This window comes from Mus caroli, chromosome 6 (genome assembly GCF_900094665.2).
Source record: "Mus caroli chromosome 6, CAROLI_EIJ_v1.1, whole genome shotgun sequence".
Classification (NCBI taxonomy): domain Eukaryota; kingdom Metazoa; phylum Chordata; class Mammalia; order Rodentia; family Muridae; genus Mus; species Mus caroli.
In genome coordinates, this window is record NC_034575.1 from 59895736 (window position 1) to 59917638 (window position 21903).

The following is a 21903-nucleotide window of genomic DNA, read 5'->3' on the forward strand; positions in this document are numbered from 1 at the left end:
TTATGAAAAACCAGTTTTATTTGTCTTCCCAAGATACTTGTGGATATATGTCTATTTGTAATTATACAATTTAAGTGAAATGTAAGTGTATTATGTTGTGTGTAACTAAAAATGTAGAATTATTGTGTCTATGCAAGCTAACTTGTATACCTGGGAAAATTTTGGCCTAGTCGGCCATCACTGGAAAGAGAGGCCCATTGGACATGCAAACTTTATATGCTCCAGTACAGGGGAATGCCAGGGCCAAAAAAATGGGAATGGGTGGGTAGGGAAGTGGGGGGGAGGGTATGGGGAACTTTTGGGATAGCATTGGAAATGTAATTGAGGAAAATACGTAATAAAAAAATATTAAAAATTTAAAAAATAAATAAATAAAATCAGACTAAATTTGAATGTGATTGAAAAATACCATAAAAATTTGTAAACACTATGGGTTCAGAAAGTATTGTTGCCTTCTTATGAAGAAACCAAAATTAGAATCACAGGATTAATCAGAAGCTGAGATGGGCAATAGTTCTCTACTAGGAATAGAAGGCATATATTTAACTATTTAATACAGTAAAATAATATTGACATATTACTCTCATAGTCTTAACAATGTTTTATTAACTTTCTACTTGTGGATCTTCTTTGTAATCTATTAGAAAGGTTTGATACATATTCTTATTTTTTATTTTCTATGTTTTAATGGTGTGTGTGTGTGTGTGTGTGTGTGTGTGTGTGTGTGAGACCAGCAGATCCCATGTAACTAGAGTTACAGACAACTGTGAGCCAGCGTGTGGGTTCTGGGTCTTCTGAGACAGCATCCAGTACACTTATACCAAAACGCCATAAAAATTTAGTGGCTGTTCCTATATATAAAAATATGTGAATGAATATATATGTATTTGCAACACAGTATCTTTTAGAATTTTCAGTGGTTATATGTACAAAAGAGGATAACATTTTGATGGTGGTTTAATGCTTACTTAGGACGCATCATAAAAATATACTGAACCTGGTTAACATTTAATTTTAAATTTAGCAAAGGCAGATCCTGAAATGAAACAGGCTTGCTAAGCAAGTATAATGAGCTACAAATGGAACACCCCAGAGAAAAGCGCATGTTGTAAAGATAAAAATCACTTGTCAGCATCAAGTACCTCCTGTCTTAAGAGAAGGTGTCATACCTTTTATGATATTTATATTCTAACACATTCCAACAATATAACATAGACTTGATCAGCACAGCATATTTCCAACAATGTGTCTATTTTCTAAGTTTGAATTATTTTGGAACTTGATTGTGTAAACTTCTGCTTAAACAATCAAACAACTTATGATCTTCACTGATGTACTGAACTTCATCCAAGAATTAAAGGCAAGTCTTGGTTATGTTAAACACAAAGCACCCTCTGCTTCTTTAGCAATATAGAGACTCCTTTGTGAAAAGGAGGAAGTGGGTGGGAGAAAAGAAGAGGAAATTAATAAAGCGATGATGGGAAGGTACTTTCTTTTAGCTTGAGTGAATGTCGTCAACCACTTGGGTATCTTTCCTCCTATGTTCTTTAGTGCTTAATCTTATGGTCCTAAAAATTATATATGACTTATAACTTATTTCACCACAGAAACTAAATTTTGAAGCAACTTTAAATCAAGTTTTAATCTTTCTGATTTCCTGCTTTGTTGACGAAAAAAATGTAAAAATAAAACAGTGTAAATACTCTACTAAAATTTCAAGCAAAACACTGTTGGCGACAATGAAGTATCACCCTCTACTCTTAACTGACAATAACGTTTATCTTCCAATTCATCATATACTGTTAGCATATGATCATTCTTCTATTGTTAAGGCAGAAAGACCTTACTCTGGCCCATGATGGGATATGAAAACAAGAAACCCTTGATTTGCAACCTCTAAGGCTTGCCACTTTGTGTTGACTTCTCTGAGGCCATCTCCTTAGCCTTACCTGAAATCATTAGTCATACAAATCTTAGAAATAATAATTCATATCTACTGATACACATCAAGCTGTGTCAATATGATCATGAATCAAGGTAGTGAACTGACCCATCTACTCAGAAGGAGCCAAAATAGCATGATTGCTGCCCAGACTTCTTCCCAGCATACTGTATTACTTAGGGGAATATGACACTGTGTCCCAATTTTTCAAATTGCACAGTGCTAGCTACCTACCAGGCAGGCACTCGAGCGAATGGCAGTCCTGTGAAGGATGTACTCATCACCCCTGCTTACAGAAGAGGAGATGGAGAGGTGTGGGAAAATTAGACTTCCCGGCAAGCTGCTCACAGCTATTCTGCTGCTCTAGCTCTGTGGCTTAAAAAGTAGCTCTCAAGCAGGTGGCGGGTTGGGAGAGCAGCTGCGGGGGTTCCATCCGGGGATCCTTTGAAAGCTATTGGCATTGTGCAGCTTGATGTTCCTCATCTCAGTCATCCAACTTAAAGGTAGAACTTTCCTGAAGGTTTCCAAAGGAATAGATCATAAGTTTTAGAGGTGATCTTAGCAGAGGGTAATAAATTGACAGTAACTTTGTTGGAGAGGGATCAGATGTATCATGGCAAGACCTCTGTTAGACCATGATATCTATAAGAGACACAAGTACTTCTAGGCAAAATAGTGGCTTCTTTTTTTTTTGCCTTTTTTTTATTAGATATTTTCTTTATTTTCATTTCAAATGCTATCCTGAAAGTTTCCTATACCCTCCCTCTGCCCTGCTCCCCTAGCCACCCACTCCCACTTCTTGGCCCTGGTATTCCCCTGTACTGAGGCATATAAAGTTTGCAAGACCAAGGGACCTCTCTTCCCAATGATGGTCGACTAGGCCATCTTCTGCTACATATGCAGCTCAAGACATGAGCTCTGGGGGTACTGGTTAGTTCATATTGTTGTCCCACCTATAGGGTTGCAGACCTCTTCAGGGTACTTTCTCTAGCTCCTCCATTGGGGGCCCTGTGTTCCATCCTATAGATGACTGTGAGCATCCAAAAATAGTGGCTTCTGATGTGCTCCTGCAAACAGGTGAAGAGGTTTGATACACCCTTGGTTCTAACGCCGTTTATTTAGCATTCACATGCAATTTTAAATTTTTACTAATTTTTTCAAATTGGCATAAAAAGTCATAGGTTTCCTTATGGCATTTTTATGCATGTTGTTTTGGTTGATCCTTCTATACCTCCAGCACAATTGCTCTTGGGAAAAAAATTCTGTGTCCAGCTTGTTTATTTCATTTCAGATCTGGTTTAAGTATGTAAATGTTTAATAAAGATAAAATGTCTTAAATTACATTGAACAAGAAACTATCAAAGATAGTTGCCGTGTTCTCTTAGTGCCAGTGGACCTGTGACTCAGGGCCTCCTGCCTGGTGTTTAGTCTGTCTGTCTGTCTGTCTGTCTATCTGTCTGCTAGTCTTCATACCAACCAAGAGAACTTCAGTGAGTTCATGATCACCCAGTGTAGGGATTAAGTGATGTTCTGATTGACTGTGTATTGTTTGACATGGTCATGACCACGTCAAAGGTCCAATGACTCAGACTCATGGGAGTGGCAAAGCCTTCTCATGGTTGGTCTCAGAGGGATGTCTAAGGCTTCCTCTGTTCCAAGTGAGAATTTTGACAGTATGAAGATAATGTCCATGCTAGTATTCTCTTGGCTTCCCCTAGGCTTTTACACCCTGAAGACTACTCTCCTCCACAGACTTCTCTTGCCAAGATAAGCTAAACCTGCCATTTTAGTCAGCTGTGTAATAGCCCTGCCTCCTTGTTTATCTGTATGCAATAGTCCTGTGTCTCTATTCAGTGTGTATAAAATAAACACACTGAGCTTTCTGGGTGCTGCAGCTTCTACATCAGAGAGCCTGGTCCACCCGATCCCAGCTTTTCTGTGTCTGTGTGTCTATACTTTCTCCATTCCCTCAGGACATCTAGTCAGCTTTCTAGGACCCAAGCCATGCAAGGACATAGCAACCCAGACAGAGGGATTCTGTGCTTCATTTACTTAGTGAAATTTTATTTATTTATTTATCTATTTATCTATTTATCTATTTATCTATTTATCTATTTATCTATCTATCTATCTATCTATCTATCTATCTATCTATCTATTTATTTATTTATTTTTGAGACAGGGTTTCTCTGTGTAACCCTGGCTGTCCTGGAACTCACTCTGTAGATCAGGCTGGCCTCGAACTCAGAAATCCGCCTACCTCTACCTCCCGAGTGCTGGGATTATTAAGGAGCATATTTCACTACAGTTGTTTGTGGGACAACTTGAAGTTACCCTAATCCGGGATTTTGTGCAGATGAAGTCTCAAGGTTTCCCTTTCCATCTGCCAAATAATGTGAAACCACTGCCTTTGTCATATCTATTGATGAGGTTTCACTTATAATGTAAACATTACTGTTAAAAGAAGTATACTTATATTTCAAATTTAAGATATCTCCTCTACAATGTGCAATTGTGGAGGAATAAACATAAAGAACTACATATCTAGTTAGACCTAGGTTGGCAGCTGACTGGTTGTTTGCCTCTCTGGGCTTCCGTTGCTTCCTTTGGCAACTCCGGGTAGTAGAGTTCTTGATGCCTCATTTAAACTAATAGCACATTTATGGGCTTTGCTACAAACTTATTTATTACTTCATTTATATATTAAAAAAAAACCTCAACTTCTAAAGCTGCCAGGATAGGCCCCTCGTTGTCAGGTATCTCTGGCTTTTCTCTTCCATGAGTGTGGGGAATTGTGCAACATCTCTGGAGCATCACACAAAGAAGAGAGGCAGTTATGCAATTTTGCATAATTAGAAGGAAAAAAAGTTATACTAGTTGGTGGTCCAGTTCTTTCAACAGTCCCAAGAGGCATTCTGCTTTCATCTAGTAACTGGCTGTCATGGTGGTAACAGATGACTTTTAAACAGCTGTCCCGAGTCAAAAACAAAATGAAACAAAAAGCCACCCTCCCACGCTGTGTGTAGGTAGTTTGCCAATAGGTAAAGTGAGTCCTTCTCAGAGACCTGAGATGAGCAGACTTTGGGGGCCAGTTTTTATAATTTGACAGAAACTCAAAAAACTCAGACAAGCTACCCTCCTGTTTCCCAGAGACCCAACTCCCTGCGTTTTCTAAAGGGATCATGGCAATTACTAGTTTCCAGGAACATTTAAAATGTGTTAATTTCCTGCAGGAATTAGCTTTCAAAATATACATGATTCATCTAACTCTTCAAGCTCAAGTGTCTGCTATGTACCATCTGAGGCACCATGTTGCCTGTGTAGCTTTTAACAGTTTGGGTAACTATGCTGCAATTAATATTTAATAGAAAAATGGGAAGTAAAAAACATTTCTTTTAGTTGTAACATCACTAATTTCTTCTGTTATCCTGAAAGTGGAAATAATTACCAACTCCCCTTGAACAAAACCTGGCAGAAAGGGTGCTCTGGGAAGAATGGCCTTGTGCTGGGTGGTGGTGAGACCCTGGACAGCTTGTCCCTACAGTGTGGCTAATTGAATTGCAAACATGTCAGCCTGACAGCTTTAACAGTTTATGCCCAGCCGTCTCCCTGTTACTGGACAATTTCTCTCTGTCATCAGAGTCTTCCTTAACTGAAAGGCTGAGACTTTGTTTATACCCAGCTCTTTACCCTGTCGCTGAAGCACACAGAAAGCACACTTGTGGCCTCTCTTCTCATGACTGACACGCTGGAAAATAAGTCATGAGAATAAAAACATGACTTTGGATGGAAAAATGCATCTAACAGGTGGTTTTCTTTCCGAGACTGATAGATTTTTCTTCCCACATCTGAGCCTTGCATCCTTTGTGTTTTAATTTTTTTTCTCTCTTTTAGATTCCACATCGACACCTCACACATGAGAAACATGACGAGACACTGGTAACAATCACCCACGAGTGCGAAGATTATGAAAGGTAAAAGCAGTGTTTTCGTTAGAGGTTACATTTCTGTAATGAAAAGATTCTGCTTGCAGCATTTCTGCTTTCAACAGTGATGACTCTGGAAAGAGAATCTGATGGATGCAAGTGAATGGAGCAGACAAGAGAAGGCAGTGGGAATGGGCACGAGCCATTTACGGCTTTTTGTTTTTATTGTATTATCTTCATCATCAGTGTCATCATCATCATTATGAAAGAGGGAGAGGGACAAACCACATGTGTGTGCGCACACACACACACACACACACACTCACCTATGGAAGAGAGAGAGAGGAAGAGCGAGCAAGAGAGAGAGAGAGTCAAGGCATTGGTGGAGAGGTCAGGGGACAAAGTTGAAGAGTCAGCTCCCTCCTTCAGTGGGGGGGGGGGTTGTGGGGGAGGAGTGTTCTGGGGATCAAACTCTAGCATGAAGTTGGCACAGCAAATACTTTCACCTGCTAAGTCATCTCTTTGTCTCCCGGGGTACATGACTTGAACATTTTTTCCATTGCTATCCAAGAGGCAGGAACTGTGGTGGGCCATGGGAGATTTTGTGTTGGTGATGCTTTCTAGGTTGTACAAATTTTGCTTTGCTAAAGAAACAACTCTTTTGCCAATACATTGAAGAAGTTCTACACAGGTTCCTCAGCCACACCCTTCATTTTGACAATCATTAAAGGGGTTTTTCCTGTCTCCTTCTATTCACTGATACAGTGAGTAACTCTCGGTTCTCACTTGGTACCGTCTATGTGCAAGATGCTATGCTAGCTGCTTGCAGAAGGCATGCGCACACCATTGTCTCCAGCTGCTTACAAGTAAAAATGGAAAAATCTACATGCATAATTAATAATAATATATGGTTAAGTGTTTTGCCTAATAAAAAAAAATAGCCCCAAACTGAATGGAGTGTGCACACCTGCAGCCCTAGCACACAGGAGACAGAGCCAGGAGAATCTCAATAAGCTTGAGACCCACCTTGTCTACGTAGTAAAATTTAAGCCATGGCTTAGTATGAAATTAAACAAAACAGAGTAGAAAGGGAACACCCAGATAAACATAATATGAGAAGTTTGGGAAAGGCAAGACTTAAGGATAGAGATGTCCAAAGGAGTGTGTGACACAGAGTGACAGGAAAGCTGAGTAGGAGTGTCGGCATCAGGAAATGGGCCATTTGGATTTGTTCATCTTTATGTACTGTAATGTCATGGGAAGCTCAGATGAGGTCCCATGGTGAAACTAACTAGCTAAGGCTTTATTCTATAGGACATCTCTTTGTTCCCGAGACTCCCTTTTATAGTATCTATCTTTTAACAAGAGTTTAGACTTGATTTTATCTACTGTTATATGTGGGGGTGGGGGGCACTTGTGACTCAGCATGTGTGTGGAGATCAGAGGACAGCATTATGGGATGCATTCTCTCATATCCACCTTCCTGTGGGTTCTGGGGCTTGAACTAGGTTGTCTGGCTTATCCCTAAGCACTTCTTTCTGTTAAGCCAGCATAGGCAGCCTTTAATGCCTTAAAGATAAACGATGATTAAAGACATACTAAAACTCAGATTCTTAATGTTAGTTTTCAACTAGAGACATCTGTTGGGCTGGAGACATAGTTTCAGTTTCTGAGCTTGTGAACAACCTGCTTCCAATATGAAGATCATGAGGACTATGTAAAGAACTTGGACAGGGAACTGACAGCAGGAGAGTCAGCCAGCAGTGCCTACAATCCATTAGGGGAAAGAGCAATAGCATTAATAAATAGCAGTGTTCACACACCCCACGCATATGCAGACCCTGGCTGATTGGTGCTCTCTGTTCATCAGGAGAAGACACACTTGCTGATATGTTGCCTTTAAATATTTATTTTTCTATATGTTCTAATTGCAGCAATTACCATGATATGACTCAAGCAGATGAGGTTATTTTAAAAGCAAAAGCTTGCAAGAAAGCATGCAGTCTATGGATAAATGTCTATGGACATTTATTTCTTGCCTATTTTTGACGACCCTGGAATCAACATATATGAGCTTATAGTGTATTTCAATTATGCTTATATAGAGGTAAAATGTATAAGACAAAGTTGTATGCTCTGAATTTTTGTTAATACACTTGTTTTTATTTTTCAAACTATCACAATATTGATTTCTCCGATTCCTCCAAGTTGTTTAAATTCAGTGTCTCTCATAAGTAGACCTCAATTATAGACAATTTAGTATTTTGTTATATACTACTCTTTATCATTCTATAATAGTGGTGTTCATTTCTTGCCTCCTTAGTAAGATTTTATGTACTCCAAGGAAAGAGTCCCTATACCACAATGGACCTTTAAGGAGTTTAAATAAAATGTGATAAGATGTACATCTTTATTACAGGAGTAATCTGAAGATAGTCATACTACAAACTCTGACATTGACAAAGAAAGAAAGGGAAATGGGAACCGGGGAGGGGCTCACCTCACCCCAGCACTTGGGAGGTAGAGACAGAAGGATCAGGAGTTAAAAAGAACAGCAAGATTGAGATCAGCAGAGGCCTTGTTTCAAAAAACACAAAGTGAGAGAATGAACAGGATAAGAGAGAGACAGAGAATGAGAATTGAGAAACCCAGTGTTTGTGCAGAGATGGAAAAAGATATTCCTACCCCATCCCTTTGCCTTGGGCACAAACTGACACAGCTGCCTCCCTTGTGGGGAATTCCAAGAGCGTTATGTAATCTTGAGAGTCTTATCATAGGGCTTTAAGAATAGGATGAATCCCTTCAACAAAATCTTGCTGGCATATGCAATAGTGTCTGGGTTTGGTGGCTGATAATGGAATGGATCCCAGAATGGGGTAGTCTCTGGATAGTCCATCCTTTCTTTCTTAGCTCCAAACTTTGTCTCTGTAACTCCTTTCATGGGTATTTTGTTCCCTATTCTAAGGAGGAATGGTATAGCTGTCTCGTATAAGGCTATGCCAGTGCCTGGCAAATACAGAAGTGGATGCTCACAGTCATCTATAGGATGGAACACAGGGCCCCCAATAGAGAAACTAGAGAAAGCACCCAAGGAGCTGAAGGGGTCTGCAACCCTATAGGTGGAACAACAATATGAACTAACCAGTACCCCCAGAGCTCGTGTCTCTAGCTGCATATGTAGCAGAAGATGGCCTAGTCGGCCATCATTGGGAAGAGAGGACCCTTGGTCTTGCAAACTTTATATGCCCCAGTACAGGGGAATGCCAGGGCCAAGAAGTGGGAGTGGGTGGGTAAAGGAGCTGGGCAGGGGGAGGGTATACAGAACTTTCAGGATAGCATTTGAAATGTAAATAAAGAAAATATCTAATAAAAAAAGAATAGGATGAATCCAAGTTCTCATACTATGTCCGTTTTTATGTGGTGTTAAATTGACTTGCTATAGCCATCCCCCACCATACTGTTAACAGGCTATTCGGCATATTAATATTCAGCCTTTCTGTGTTTATACTGGATGAAAACCACAGAGCCCCCAAGAGTTCGTATTGTTTTCATACAGTGTTAAAATATTTGCCCTACTGGGCCTGTTTTAGATTACTTATAAAAAATTGCAGATACCTGGCAGGTTAACCTGTGTCGTATATGTGACCAGGGGTGCAGAAGGAGGGGGAGAGGGATGAGCCAAATGCTGAAATCTCTTTATCCTCAGGGAATCAGGAAGCTGAAAGACAGACATGGGATGAGAGAAAAAAGAAGAATAAAAGGAAGGCAGAAGGCCAGAGAAAGCCTGGGTTAGCCATCCATCACCACTTCTAAACTAAGTCCCTTTTAATGGAAGCAACTGCAAGGGCAGAACTCAATGCCCTTGAAGTTTTAGGGCTTGTATATCCAGTGACCTTTCAAAGGAAAAGCAAAGAAGAGGTGGAGGCACCCTTGATTCTCAGTGAGAGGCATTGGTTTGCATGGTCCACAGCGTTTTATAAGGAGCCTCACTCAGCACGCTGGGATTCTGGAGTTAGGGCTTCATTTAAATTTTTGTAAAGCAGATGTTTCCATGATTTTTGTTCTAACGTTTATTTTTAGTATTTTTAAATGGATCATGCATTCAGAAATTTAGTCAGAGCCTAGCAAGGAAACAATAATGATTCATCTTAGTCTGAAGCAGAGATCGTTTCAAAAGGAAATAAATGTCAATCCTTGTGGATTGCCTGGCATTGAGCTCATGCAGTACAGCAGTCATTGACCCTGTATTATACACCATTATTATTATTATTATTATTATTATTATTATTATTATTATTATTATTATTATTATTATTACAGCAATCCCCTGCCTTCTGGTAGCAATATACTGGTTTCCAGAAACACTTTAGAGTCTCTTTTTTTTTTTCCTGTACATACAATGTAAAGTATCTTTTTGTAAAACATTGGTGTACTTTAAGAAAATTAAACAATAGGGTGTTTTTCCTCCATGTGAATAGCCTACTCCCCTCCAGATGCAGTGTTTAGCAGCCAAACAGCTGCTCTCTATTAAAATGTCTCTCAAAGCCCCCTTATTTGCTCATAAAGGGAAGAGAAGTGTAAGTACGTTTATGGGGTGACAGGCAGATGTTTGGGTTGGAACAGGACAATGGTGGTGGTAATCAAAAACTAAAATGATCTCTTTTATGGCATTGTAAGCAAGTATTTTGGCCTCTTTGTTTTTAACCCTCTCCTTTCACGGTTAAAATTTTAACTCTCATGGACAGGCTGAGGAGTAAAGGGGCTTCCACATAGATACTCCCTCTACTGCAGAGAAGAGAATCAATTGTTTTAAGTAAAGAAGAAATCCCTTTTTGAAGAGCTGAATAAATACTTTCATGATACACCCAGCATAACAGATCATAATTGTTTTACAAATTGTTCTCATTTACTCGTAATAGAAATGTGTCAGTTTTTCAGAAATTATATTTCTCCAAGCAAATAATCACCAATCCCAATGGATTTCTGAACATCAGTTCAATTGTTAACCCTGGGCTTCTGTGTAATGTAGCAAATGAAATTAACCTTTAGTTGGGGCGCGGGGGGAGGGCATTCACAGAGAATCGAGCCATGCCACTGGAGGAGGGCACGCCATTTGTTTTTAGTAGGACTTGATAAACCTCATTGTAGAAATGCTTTCTGTGCACGTCATCCCTTCTGACGTTCCACTTCTATGGGAAGTCCAAGCAGCTATCAGGGATTTACCTTTGTGCAGATTTTAATAAATTGAGCTTGCTTAAATTTTTGGATACAGTGTGGCAATCACTTGTAAAGCTATTACCATTATCCAGGAAGTATATTGGAAAATATAGTAGGTTAGACCTTTCCTAATAATTAACTCACTATTTACCTAGAGAGGAGTCCCACTGCCTCTTCTATGTATGGAATTTTGTGTGTCTGGAGACTGGAGACTGCATGGTTTCTCAGTGAAATAATTTTCATGAAACTGTGAATGCTTGGTGCTGGTGTGGAGTTCTGCGCTGGGTCCTGGCAGCCACATACAACACACAGCCTGGGAAAGATAAATAAACTCTCTCTCTCTCTCTCTCTCTCTCTCTCTCTCTCTCTCTCTCTCTCTCTCTCTCTCCTTTCCAACCTCCCTCCCACCCTCCCTCCCTCTGTCTCTCTCTCCTTGAGCTGAGTCATTCTCTTTTAAAGTAAGGTTTCAGAATTGATGTTGAATTGTTTTCTCCAACCTGATAAACACACAGACCCTCTCGGGCCTGGAGTCTACAGCAATAACACTCCCTCTCTGCGGCTTGAATTTGAGACTGTTCAGAGCAGATCAACATGATGAAAGACATTGTATTAGAAAAATTTCAATTTTCAGGGCAAGTGGAAACAGGAAATTTAGAGCTCTTTCCAATTTTCTGACAGGAAGTCAAGTTACTACACTGAAGAAATATCAGGGAGAGTGAAGGAACAGATTTTGGGAAGTTGAGTTTGCTTTTGGTTTGGACAGCTTCCTTATTGAAAATGTAGTGCCCGGAAGGAATCAAGTTCTCTTCTCTGGTGGCTTCTTTAAGTCAACTCACTATGAGCCTACATGGAGACCCGGTAATTAGACTGAGAAATTGAAATTTGTAACTTACTTGATTTCCACTGACATAGATTTTGTGACACTGTATAGACCCGTGTCCTCTCCTATTAGACATGCATGTAACAACTTAAATCCTACATCAATGCATTTCTAAGCTCATAGAACTGGAAACATTTTTCTCATTTCTATCCAGAAAATATTTCTAAATCAAGGATATTTTTACTTTCAAACTCAATTATTCTCATAGTTCTTATTTCTAAAATTTCTTTAATCTCTTTATATTTACAGATCTTAAATGATTTTAATCATCACAGAAAATATTAGCATTTTAAAAACAGAATTTATTTTGAGATGCAAATCATTTTTTGATTTGTCCTTTTGCTGCATTTTTCTCTGCACTGCAATTGCCATTTTAAAACGCAGCAATAGGCTGAACCCTCATACATAAACCAGGAATCCAAACTATAAGCATCACCAACGAAACTCAAAGATATTCCACACTGAATAGTATCATGATTATTAATTAGTCAGATGGCATTGAGAACTATTAATCATAATCAGATGTTCGGTTTGTTTCATGGTCTGCATGGTGTGGAGATTTATGTCACCCAGGCATTTAAAGTAGCTGCACAGAAAGGGCTCATTGGTATGCAGCTCTTCATCATTGCCAATGGCATCCATGCTGTACCTGTTGCTTGGTTAGCTGCTAACAGAAAACTACCTAATGACGACTGGCAAGTGCCCTGCATGTGTGACTTCTCTAAGCAGCTCATGTCTCTGAATCTACAAATTAACCTGACATTGCCACCTTCTTATTCTCATCTTCTACTTTTTAAAGTATTTTTTATTGTTCTAATAATAAATTAGAACAGTTTATGTCAGTTACTTCTCTGCCAATTGTAAGAGGTGCTATATAGAGGATGAAATCATTGTGAAATAGAAACAAGAAGAAAAACAAACACACACCTTGTGTTTAATCCCTCATCTGAGATAACTAGCAACTGAATATTTTGGGCATCTTGTTTGTTTGTTTGTTTGTTTACAGTGAGATCATCGGAGCTGGCATTGCTCTTGTTTCTGGCAGTGCTTCTGAGGCTGCTCACCTAAGGTTATCCTCCTGCTGGACTCCAGCCCTGGGATGTCACTGATGCCACACTCTCCCCATAATTTTCTACTCAGCCATATTTGTTCTTGAAAGCAAGCCATGTGCTACCTCCTTCTCCATTATCCCAAACTTTCAGCATTCAAATCTGCATCCAGTGAGAAAGAGAATTACAAGTCAGTTAGTATAATTGAAGCATTCCCATTTTAGAATAAACAATTTGAGTAAATAGTAAAAGAAAAAAATTAATGGGTATGGGCCAGACAGAAGCCTTGGTGGAAAAGGGCAACTTCCATCAAGCTTACAACCTGAATTTGATCCCCAGGACCCACACTGTCCAATGAGGGAGTCATCTTCTCCAAGCTCTCCTCTGACCTCCAAGTTTGCACTGTGGTACAAGCACCAAGCACACAATACACACAAGCACACACACCATAAATACTTATAATAAAAAATATTTTTTTTAAAAATGAGCATACAATAAATGATTCTATTTGAAATTTCCTTTAAGATATTTTCTAAAGATCTACTTTTATTTTATACATATAAGTGCTTGCTCTGCATTCATGTGTGTGTACCACATGCATGCCTGGTGCCTGCCGAAGTCTAAAAAAGACATTGATCCTCTCAAATTGGAATTACTGATGGTTGTATGCTGTCATGTGGGTGCTGGGATTTGAACACATATCCTCTACAAGAGCAGTCAGTGTTCTTAACCACTGAGCAATATCTTCAGCCCCACCCCCCTCCTTTAAAAAAGAAGGTATAGTATGAAACTTTACAAATTAAGTATTTATTTGGAAAGTATTCAGTCACATGGGTCTATGGATATTTATTTAACCACCCACCTGTTTTAGATTGCCTTCACATATGTATGTTATAGGAAGCATCTACTGTATTAGGTTTCCATATGCCACTCAAATGGCTCTTAGTTTTAGCTGTCCCTCTCCATATTTCCTCCATCGCTCTTCTCCTCTCTTCTCTGTTTGATGCTCCCATTTCAGTCCCTCATCTTGTCTTTCTATAACTGTATATTTTATTTACCCTTCCTAGGAAGATTCATCCCCTCCTCCTAGTCTCTTACTTTCTTCCTAACTTCTGTGGTTATCTGGATTGTAGTTTGCTAAACAATGACTTAAGATCTAACATTCATATATATGTAAATGCATACCAAATTTGTCTTTCTAGGCCTGAATTACCTCATTCAGGATATTGTTTTTCTAGTTCCATCCATTTATCTGCAGATTTCATGATTTCATTTCTAATGGCTGTGTAATAGTCCATTGTGGAAATGTACCACATTTTCATTACTTAGTTATCCACTGACATACATATAGGTTGTTGCCAGTTTCTATTATGAATAGACCAGCAAAAGGCATAGTTGATAGTAGTACGATAACGTGTCCTTTGGGTTTATGCCCAAGAGTGGTATAGATGGATCTTAAGGTAGAGCAATTCCCACCTTTCTGAGGAATCATCAAGCTGACTTCCTCAGTGGCTATCCAAGTTTGCACCCCCACATGCAATGGATGAGTGTTCCTCTTACTCCATATCCTCAGCAGTATAAGTTATTACTTGTTTTACTGATTTCCACTATTCAGATTGGTATAAGCTAAAATCTCAAAGTAGTTTTTATTTTCATTTCCTAGGTAGGTAAGGATATTGAACATTTCTCAAACATAGCAGTTTCCTCATTTGAGATTTTCTGTTTAGATCATGATCTGTACTGTATTTTAACTGGAGTATTGGGGTTTTTTTTAAATATCTGGTTTTAAAGTTCTTTATATGTTTTAGATATTAGTCCTCTATCTGGCATGTAGCTGTTAAAAAAATCTTTCCCCATTCTGTAAGCTGCCACGTTCTATGAATGATAGTTGCTTGCTACATGGAAGCTTTTCCATTTCTTGGGGTCCCATGTGTTAATTGTTGATCTTAGTGCATGTGCTATCAACATTCTGTTCAGAAAGTCTTGTTCTGTGCCCATGAGTTTAAGGGTATTCCCTACTTTCTCCTCTGTCAGATGCAATTTATCTGGCTTTATGTTGAGGCCTCTGATCCATTGGAGTTGATTACGGTGCAGGATGATAAGTATGGATTGATCTGGATTCTTCTACATGCAACATTCAAATTTGATCAGCACCATTTGATGAAGGTGCTGTCATTTTATCTGTGTGTATTACTCAATTCTTTATAAAATATCAGATGTCCATAGATATCTGGTAGGTGCATATTTTTCTGGGTCTTTAATTCTATTTCATTTATCAGCATGCCTGGGTTTGTGCCAATACCATGATATTTTTATTACTATGACTCTGTAGTCAGGTATAGTGATACCTTCAATACCTCTTTTTTTTCCCCATTCAGGATTGTCTTAGCTATACTGGTATTTTTGTATTTCTACATGAAGCTGAAAATTATCCTTTCAATAAATGTGAAGAATTGTGTTGAAATTTTCATGGGGAGTAAATCCTACCAAAAGCCAGTTTTACTATGTTTGTCTTTCCAAACCATGAGCATAGGAGATCTTTCCATCTTCTGATATCTTCTTCAATTTTACTCATTAACATCTTAACCGAAATGATTTAGTGAGGAAGGATAAGTAGTTTTTTTGAATGCTGGGCCCTTTCTTCCTGCTGGACATTATAGCATTACCCCTTACTACCAGCAACCCCAGTGACTTGTTCCTATTTCAACCCAGAATTCAGAAGAAGCTTCCACAGCATAATTTATACACTTAGGTTTTCTTTTGGTTGGGAATTGAAATTTGAAGTATTCTGCTTCTTCATTCAGCCCCCAAATCAATGTCTCCATCAAACCTTTCACCTCAGAGCTCAGGAAATGCAGCAAAAGACTGGGACAGAAAGAGGGTAAGAGCCAGAGCAGATGGAAGACACCAAGGATTCAAGGACTACTAGACACAGCAAGGGTGGTACACATCGGAGCTCACAATGACTGAGGCAGCATGCACAGGGCTTGCACAAGTCTGTACCAGATGGGCCCAAGAGCTGAAAGAAGTAGACACGGGTCCCCATCCCTAACCCCAAAGCCATCTCCAATATATAATCTCTTGCAAGTGGAAAAGAAAAAGTCTTCCCCAAGGTACTCTCACTGGGCAAAGCAGCATAAAGGGTAGGCCCCTTGCTGGCTGACCAAGACAAAATGTACTCAATGACATTCTTCAAGGTTTTATCATTGTTTCATAATTTTAAGTCAGGGCAGTTTTATTCATTTACTCTTTTTGTTTGATTGTTTTCTAACTTACAGGTCCTGTGCATATGTATTGTAGCTTCTGGTTTTGTGTTTTTATGGGATGCTGTGTGAGCAAACGTGTGTCACTGAATCTTGTTTCTTGTCATTTTTCTTTGGCTCTTTTTCTTGTTTCATTATTTTATCATGTTCTGATTTACTTATTTTTATTATTATTCCTTAGATGTCTATTTTGTTTTATTTTTTTAGATTTTGTGTGTGTGTGTGTGTGTGTGTGTGTGTGTGTGTTTGCGTGCACATGCTCGCACCCATTGGTGTTTTGCCTGCGTGCATATCTGTATAAGGATACCAGATTCCCTGGATCTGGAGCTACAAACAATTGTGAGCTGCCAGTGGGGACTGGGAATTGAACCTGGGCCCTCTGGAAGAGTACTCAGTGTTCTTAACTTCTGAGCTGTATCTCCAGCCTTACCTGTTTTTTTTTTTTTTTAATTATTTTATTTATATTCATTCCAAATATTGGCCCCCGTCCTGGCTTCGCCTCTCAGAGTTCTTCTCCACCTCCCCTTTGCCTCTGAGAGGGTACTCCCCCACCCCCCTCATCCCCCTCATCCCCCTGTACCCTACCCCTACCCCACCCTACCCCACCCCCACCTTCCTTGAGGCATCAATTCCTTACAGGATTAGGCAAATCCTCTTCCACTGAGGCCAGACAGGACCAGACAAAGCCTCTGATACATATGTACCAGGGACCAAGGACCAGTCCACATATGCTCTTTGATGGCTTAGTCTCTGGGAGCTCTGAGGGGTCTGGTTAGTTGATATGTTGTTCTTTCTATGGGGTTGCCATCCCCTTCAGCTCCTTCAATCCTTCCTCCAACTCTTCCATAGGGATCCCTGACCTCAGTCCAATGATGGGCTATAAGTTCTGTCTCAGTCAGCTGCTGGTAGAGCCTCTCAGAGGACAGTCATGATAGGTTCCTCTCTGCAAATGCAGGATGGCATCAGTAATAGTGTCAGGGTTTGCTGCCTGCCCATGGCAGAGACAGAAAAGATGGATACAGATGGGGGAAAAGATGGGGAAGAACTGAGAGGAGTAAAAGGGAGTAAACCATCATCAGAATATATTGTATAAAAAACATATTTTTTCAATAAAATAAAAAAGAACTTTTCACATAAATGAGCATATCCATCTCACAAGTACTAAATTATTGTGTATGCAATAAATAAACATATTTTATTTCTAAAGCTTGAGAAATGCTGCCCTAACCCCTTTTGGTAGTTTCGGAGGCAGGGTCCTTTGTGGGATGAGCATCCTTAGAAGAAGACTTGATGGTTAGCTCTGTGCTACAACTTCACTGATGAGAGAGCAGTGATCTTCAAGCCCAGAGTAAAGACATTCAAAGAAAAAGGCTATAGAATATAACTTTATATTCAAATTTCAAGTAATGACAATGTTTCTCTCATGTACGAATGGTGTAATTTATTAGAAATGGTAAAATCTCAGCAGAGCTGAGACTATGGTTCTTATTTATGTACAAGTGATGAGGACTGGCTAACTCAATGACACTACTTAGGACCAGTATTGTGGTTAAGGGTGTGGCTTATTGAATCATACTGTTGAGTTCAAATCATACTTTTTAGGAAAGTCACTTAATCTCTCTCTAAAAAAAAAAAAAAAACCAAAAAACAAAAAAAATCTTCATTTTTTCCCCATTTTCCTGATAGACCTAATAAAAGTTGTTAGGATTAAATAAAGCAATACATGCACAGGCCATGATCTGTAGTAAGTATTCAGTCATCTTGCATCCTTAAGACAACTAGCCTAGTTTACTATGTACAACATAGCTCACTAAAAAATATTTTGCATTTCAACCATTTTCTTTTAGAAGCCAGTAATGTAATAGTAGAAAACACTGGATATATTACCAGAAAGTATGGCACTAACTTGCTTTTTATGACAAGAATATATTGTTAAAAACTACTTGAGTTCTTAGCCCATGGGAAATTTCATAGGTATTTTCTGGGTAGGTGGTCATAGCATCACAGAGCCTCTGAGGGACCCTCTGTGATAGCTCCCAAACTTCATCTTCTGTGTGTTCAGAATTCACCAATAGCACCCCACCACCACCACCACTTCCTCTGGGATCATCATTCCTTCTCTGGATAATGCTATTTGCTGGATTCATGGAAGCCACATACAGTGTCTCATCCCCCCCCCTCTCTCTTTTTTTTTTTTTTTTTTTTCTGTTAAGTGGAGGCTTTGGTTTCATAGTGATTCTCCAATGCTAACCATGCACCCAACAACTCAGTTCATCATCAGCTGCCAGGTGGGGCTTCCTCAGATTTGACCATTTCCTAGAACAATTTACATAATGCAGGAAAGCACTTACGTTTTCAATTTTATTATAAAAGATAGAGACCAGAAGAACACAGGTGTCTGTGGCCCTAGCTCATGGAGGGCTTTCCTGCCCTCCCTGAAATGCCTTATTCTATGCATGTGTCATCAGCAGGTAAGCTCTGCTGGGCTCCTTTCTCTGGGAAATGTGGGTTAGGAAGACATCCTATTCTCTACGAGTGGGTGTAATCTTACTGGTGACCAGACCCCATCCTGAAGCTTTGAGTAGGCCCCAGAGATTCATCCCATTACCGTAAATATAGATGTGTTCCAGAGGGCCTAGTTACAAGCAATAAAGGACATTTCCATAGCTTGACAAATATCACTTCTGTGGTGTGCTTTGTGCTGGGCTAGAGACAAAGACCAATCAAACTTTTTACCATATTAAGTTTTGGTCTCCTTGTCTAAATTGTCCTCTCCTTGGTTTACTTTTGCTTTTATTCCCAATATATTAACTTAGTGTAACAACAGTCACTTAAAGATCACCAAAATGATGAAGCTATACAGTATAAGGTTTTAAACGATTTAAATTAAAATTTAAATTCAATTATCTATAGAGGCATATGCCACAGGTGTATGTGAAGGTCAGGATAATTTTGTGGAGTCTGTTCTCTCATTAACCTTTATGTAGACTCTATGGATCAAATTCGGGTCACCAGTCTTGCATGGCATGATTTTAAATTTTTATATATGCATAATACATTTTGTGTGCATGAGCATCTCACAGTGATTTCCTCCATTAAGTTTAGCTACTGTACTTTATTTCATGATACAGACTGATATCTAACAAGCTTGAACAGAACCCACTTAAAAGGGACTTGTTACTTCTCCCTTTGATTCAAAAATTTCTTAGCAAAGTTTAGTGAGCTCTTTGTGAGCTCAAACACATCATTAGTATGCTTTTCACCCTCTTAGGGCTCTGCTAGGTTCTGAACATTCTGTATATGTCTGAATAATTCCTTGAGGGTACCAGAGCCCTTTATCTTCATCTTCAGCCTCCAGTCAGCAACAAATACAAACAAACAAAAAGGCAGCTCAAATATACCTGTTTCACAAACTGTGCTGTGAGTGTACTTTTTAGTGACTTCAGCCCCTTGTCCTTTTCAGTGAATGCTTAGATGTGTAGTTTATTTTATAAAGATTAAGAAGGAACATACATGAACAAAACATTGTAAAGCTCTGATTCCTAAATAGTTTTCTCCAAGATATCTTGGGTTGTGTCTATATTTAATATTTCAACAATTTTAAATAAATTTGTACATAACAATGTGAGAACTAATATACAAGTGATGTATCTATCATAAAATACCCCTGAAAGGATAGGTATCATGTAAGGCTAGTATTCTGAAGACTAAAACAGAATAATCAAGATTTGGAAGTCAAAAAATGAAAAGAAAACAAAAAAAAAGAAGAAAAGAAAGAAAGGAAGGAAAGAAGAAAATAAAAGAAAAGATGAAAATAAATATCTATCTCATATTCTTGAAATACGTATATGGACACATATCCATAAAAACATTTATTTGTATGAACATAAAGAACAATCTGGCAATCGCTCATAATACTAAATCATCACAGCCCAGTGGAACTGAAGGTAACACGGGTTTTTTTGTGTGTGTTTTCTAATGTTTGTTTGTTAAAATGAATGTGTTTATACAATGTAAAAATACCCAGTAATGAAAAAACTAGGGTGTAGGGATAAATTTAGCTCAGTGACAGACTCTAGAATGTTTGAGGCCATGAACTGGGGGTATTTGAAAATTTTATATAACGTACCTATAAACAGGCTACCATATAGAAGCACATGATACAATAAGGAAAAAAAGAGCATAGAATTTTTATTTCAGCATTACTTAAATGTGGCATTTAAGATCAAGAACATGAGCACCAGGTTACCTTGGGCGTGGAGTCGGCGGACACCCCCAAGATCCCCTAGAGGACTCTCCACTCGATCTTAGGACCACCTGTGAGTGGAACCCAACTTCTGTTCCAATGCAAATGCACGGGATCTGAAACAGCATCAGGGAAGCAGAAAACCCGGCCTGACCAGGGTCACAAGTCCCTTCCAGATGGGGCCAGCACCGGGTCACCTGGGCGCAGAGTTGGCAGACACCACCCAGGTCCCTAGAGGACAGCTTCTGAACCAGACCCACTTTTGGGCTCCAGACATCTGGGCACCTTCCCTGCCAGAGGAGAGGTGTCTGCCCAGCCCGAGAGGGCTTTGCCAGAGCACCTGGGGGAGGATCTTGGTTCCCGGATCCCTCCAAGACTAGTCTGTGCAGGTGCAAGTGTGGAATACAGAAGCTAACAGCTTCTGTGACAGGCCTAAGCAACACAGCTTCTGGAACAGGCCCTGTTTCAGGCATTCATCTTCTGCCAGGGGGCAGGTCCGAATGCCAGATATCTGTGCACTTCCCTGTAAGAGGAGAGCTTGCCTGCAGAGAGTACTCTGACCACTGAAACTCAGAGGAGAGAGCTAGTCTCTCAGGTCTGCTGATACAGGCTAACAGAATCATGAGAGGAACAAGCTCTAACCAAAGACAACTATAACAACTAACTCCAGAGATTACCAGATGGCGAAAGGCAAATGCAAGAATCTTACTAACAGAAACCAAGACCACTCACCATCATCAGAAGGCAACACTCCCACCCCACCCAGTCCTGGGAACCCCAACACACCTGAAAAGCTAAACCCGGATTTAAAATCATATCTCATGATGATGGTAGAGGACATCAAGAAGGACTTTAATAACTCACCTAAAGAAATACAGGAGAACATTGCTAAAGAGTTACAAGTCCTTAAAGAAAAACAGGAAAACACATCCAAACAGGTATTGGAAATGAACAAAACCATACTAGACCTAAAGAGGAAAGTAGACACAATAAAGAAAACCCAAAGTGAGGCAACGCTGGAGATAGAAACCCTAGGAAAGAAATCTGGAACCATAGATGCCAGCATAAACGACAGAATACAAGAGATGGAAGAGAGATTCTCAGGTGCAGAAGACTCCATAGAGAACATCAGTACAACAATCAAAGAAAATGCAAAATGCAAAAAGATCCTAACTCAAAATATCCAGGAAATACAGGACACAATGAGAAGATCAAACCTACGGATAATAGAAGTAGATGAGAATGAAGATTTTCAACTTAAAGGGCCAGCAAATATCTTCACCAAAATTATAGAAGAGAACTTTCCAAACCTAAAGAAAGAGATGCCCATGAACATACAAGACGCCTACAGAATTCCAAATAGACTGAACCAGAAAAGAA

General features: G+C 39.4%; 1 protein-coding gene across 3 annotated transcripts in view; it reads left to right on the top strand.

The window, feature by feature from the left end:
* The window catches only part of Tnip3 (TNFAIP3 interacting protein 3), a 102355-nt gene that overhangs the window by 7622 nt on the left and 72830 nt on the right, over positions 1-21903 (top strand). For all 3 annotated transcript variants that reach the window (XM_021165820.2, XM_029478771.1, XM_029478770.1), the window contains exon 2: positions 5837-5916. In XM_021165820.2, the coding sequence (XP_021021479.2) occupies positions 5837-5916 (80 nt within the window). The remainder of the gene's footprint in view (positions 1-5836; positions 5917-21903) is intronic.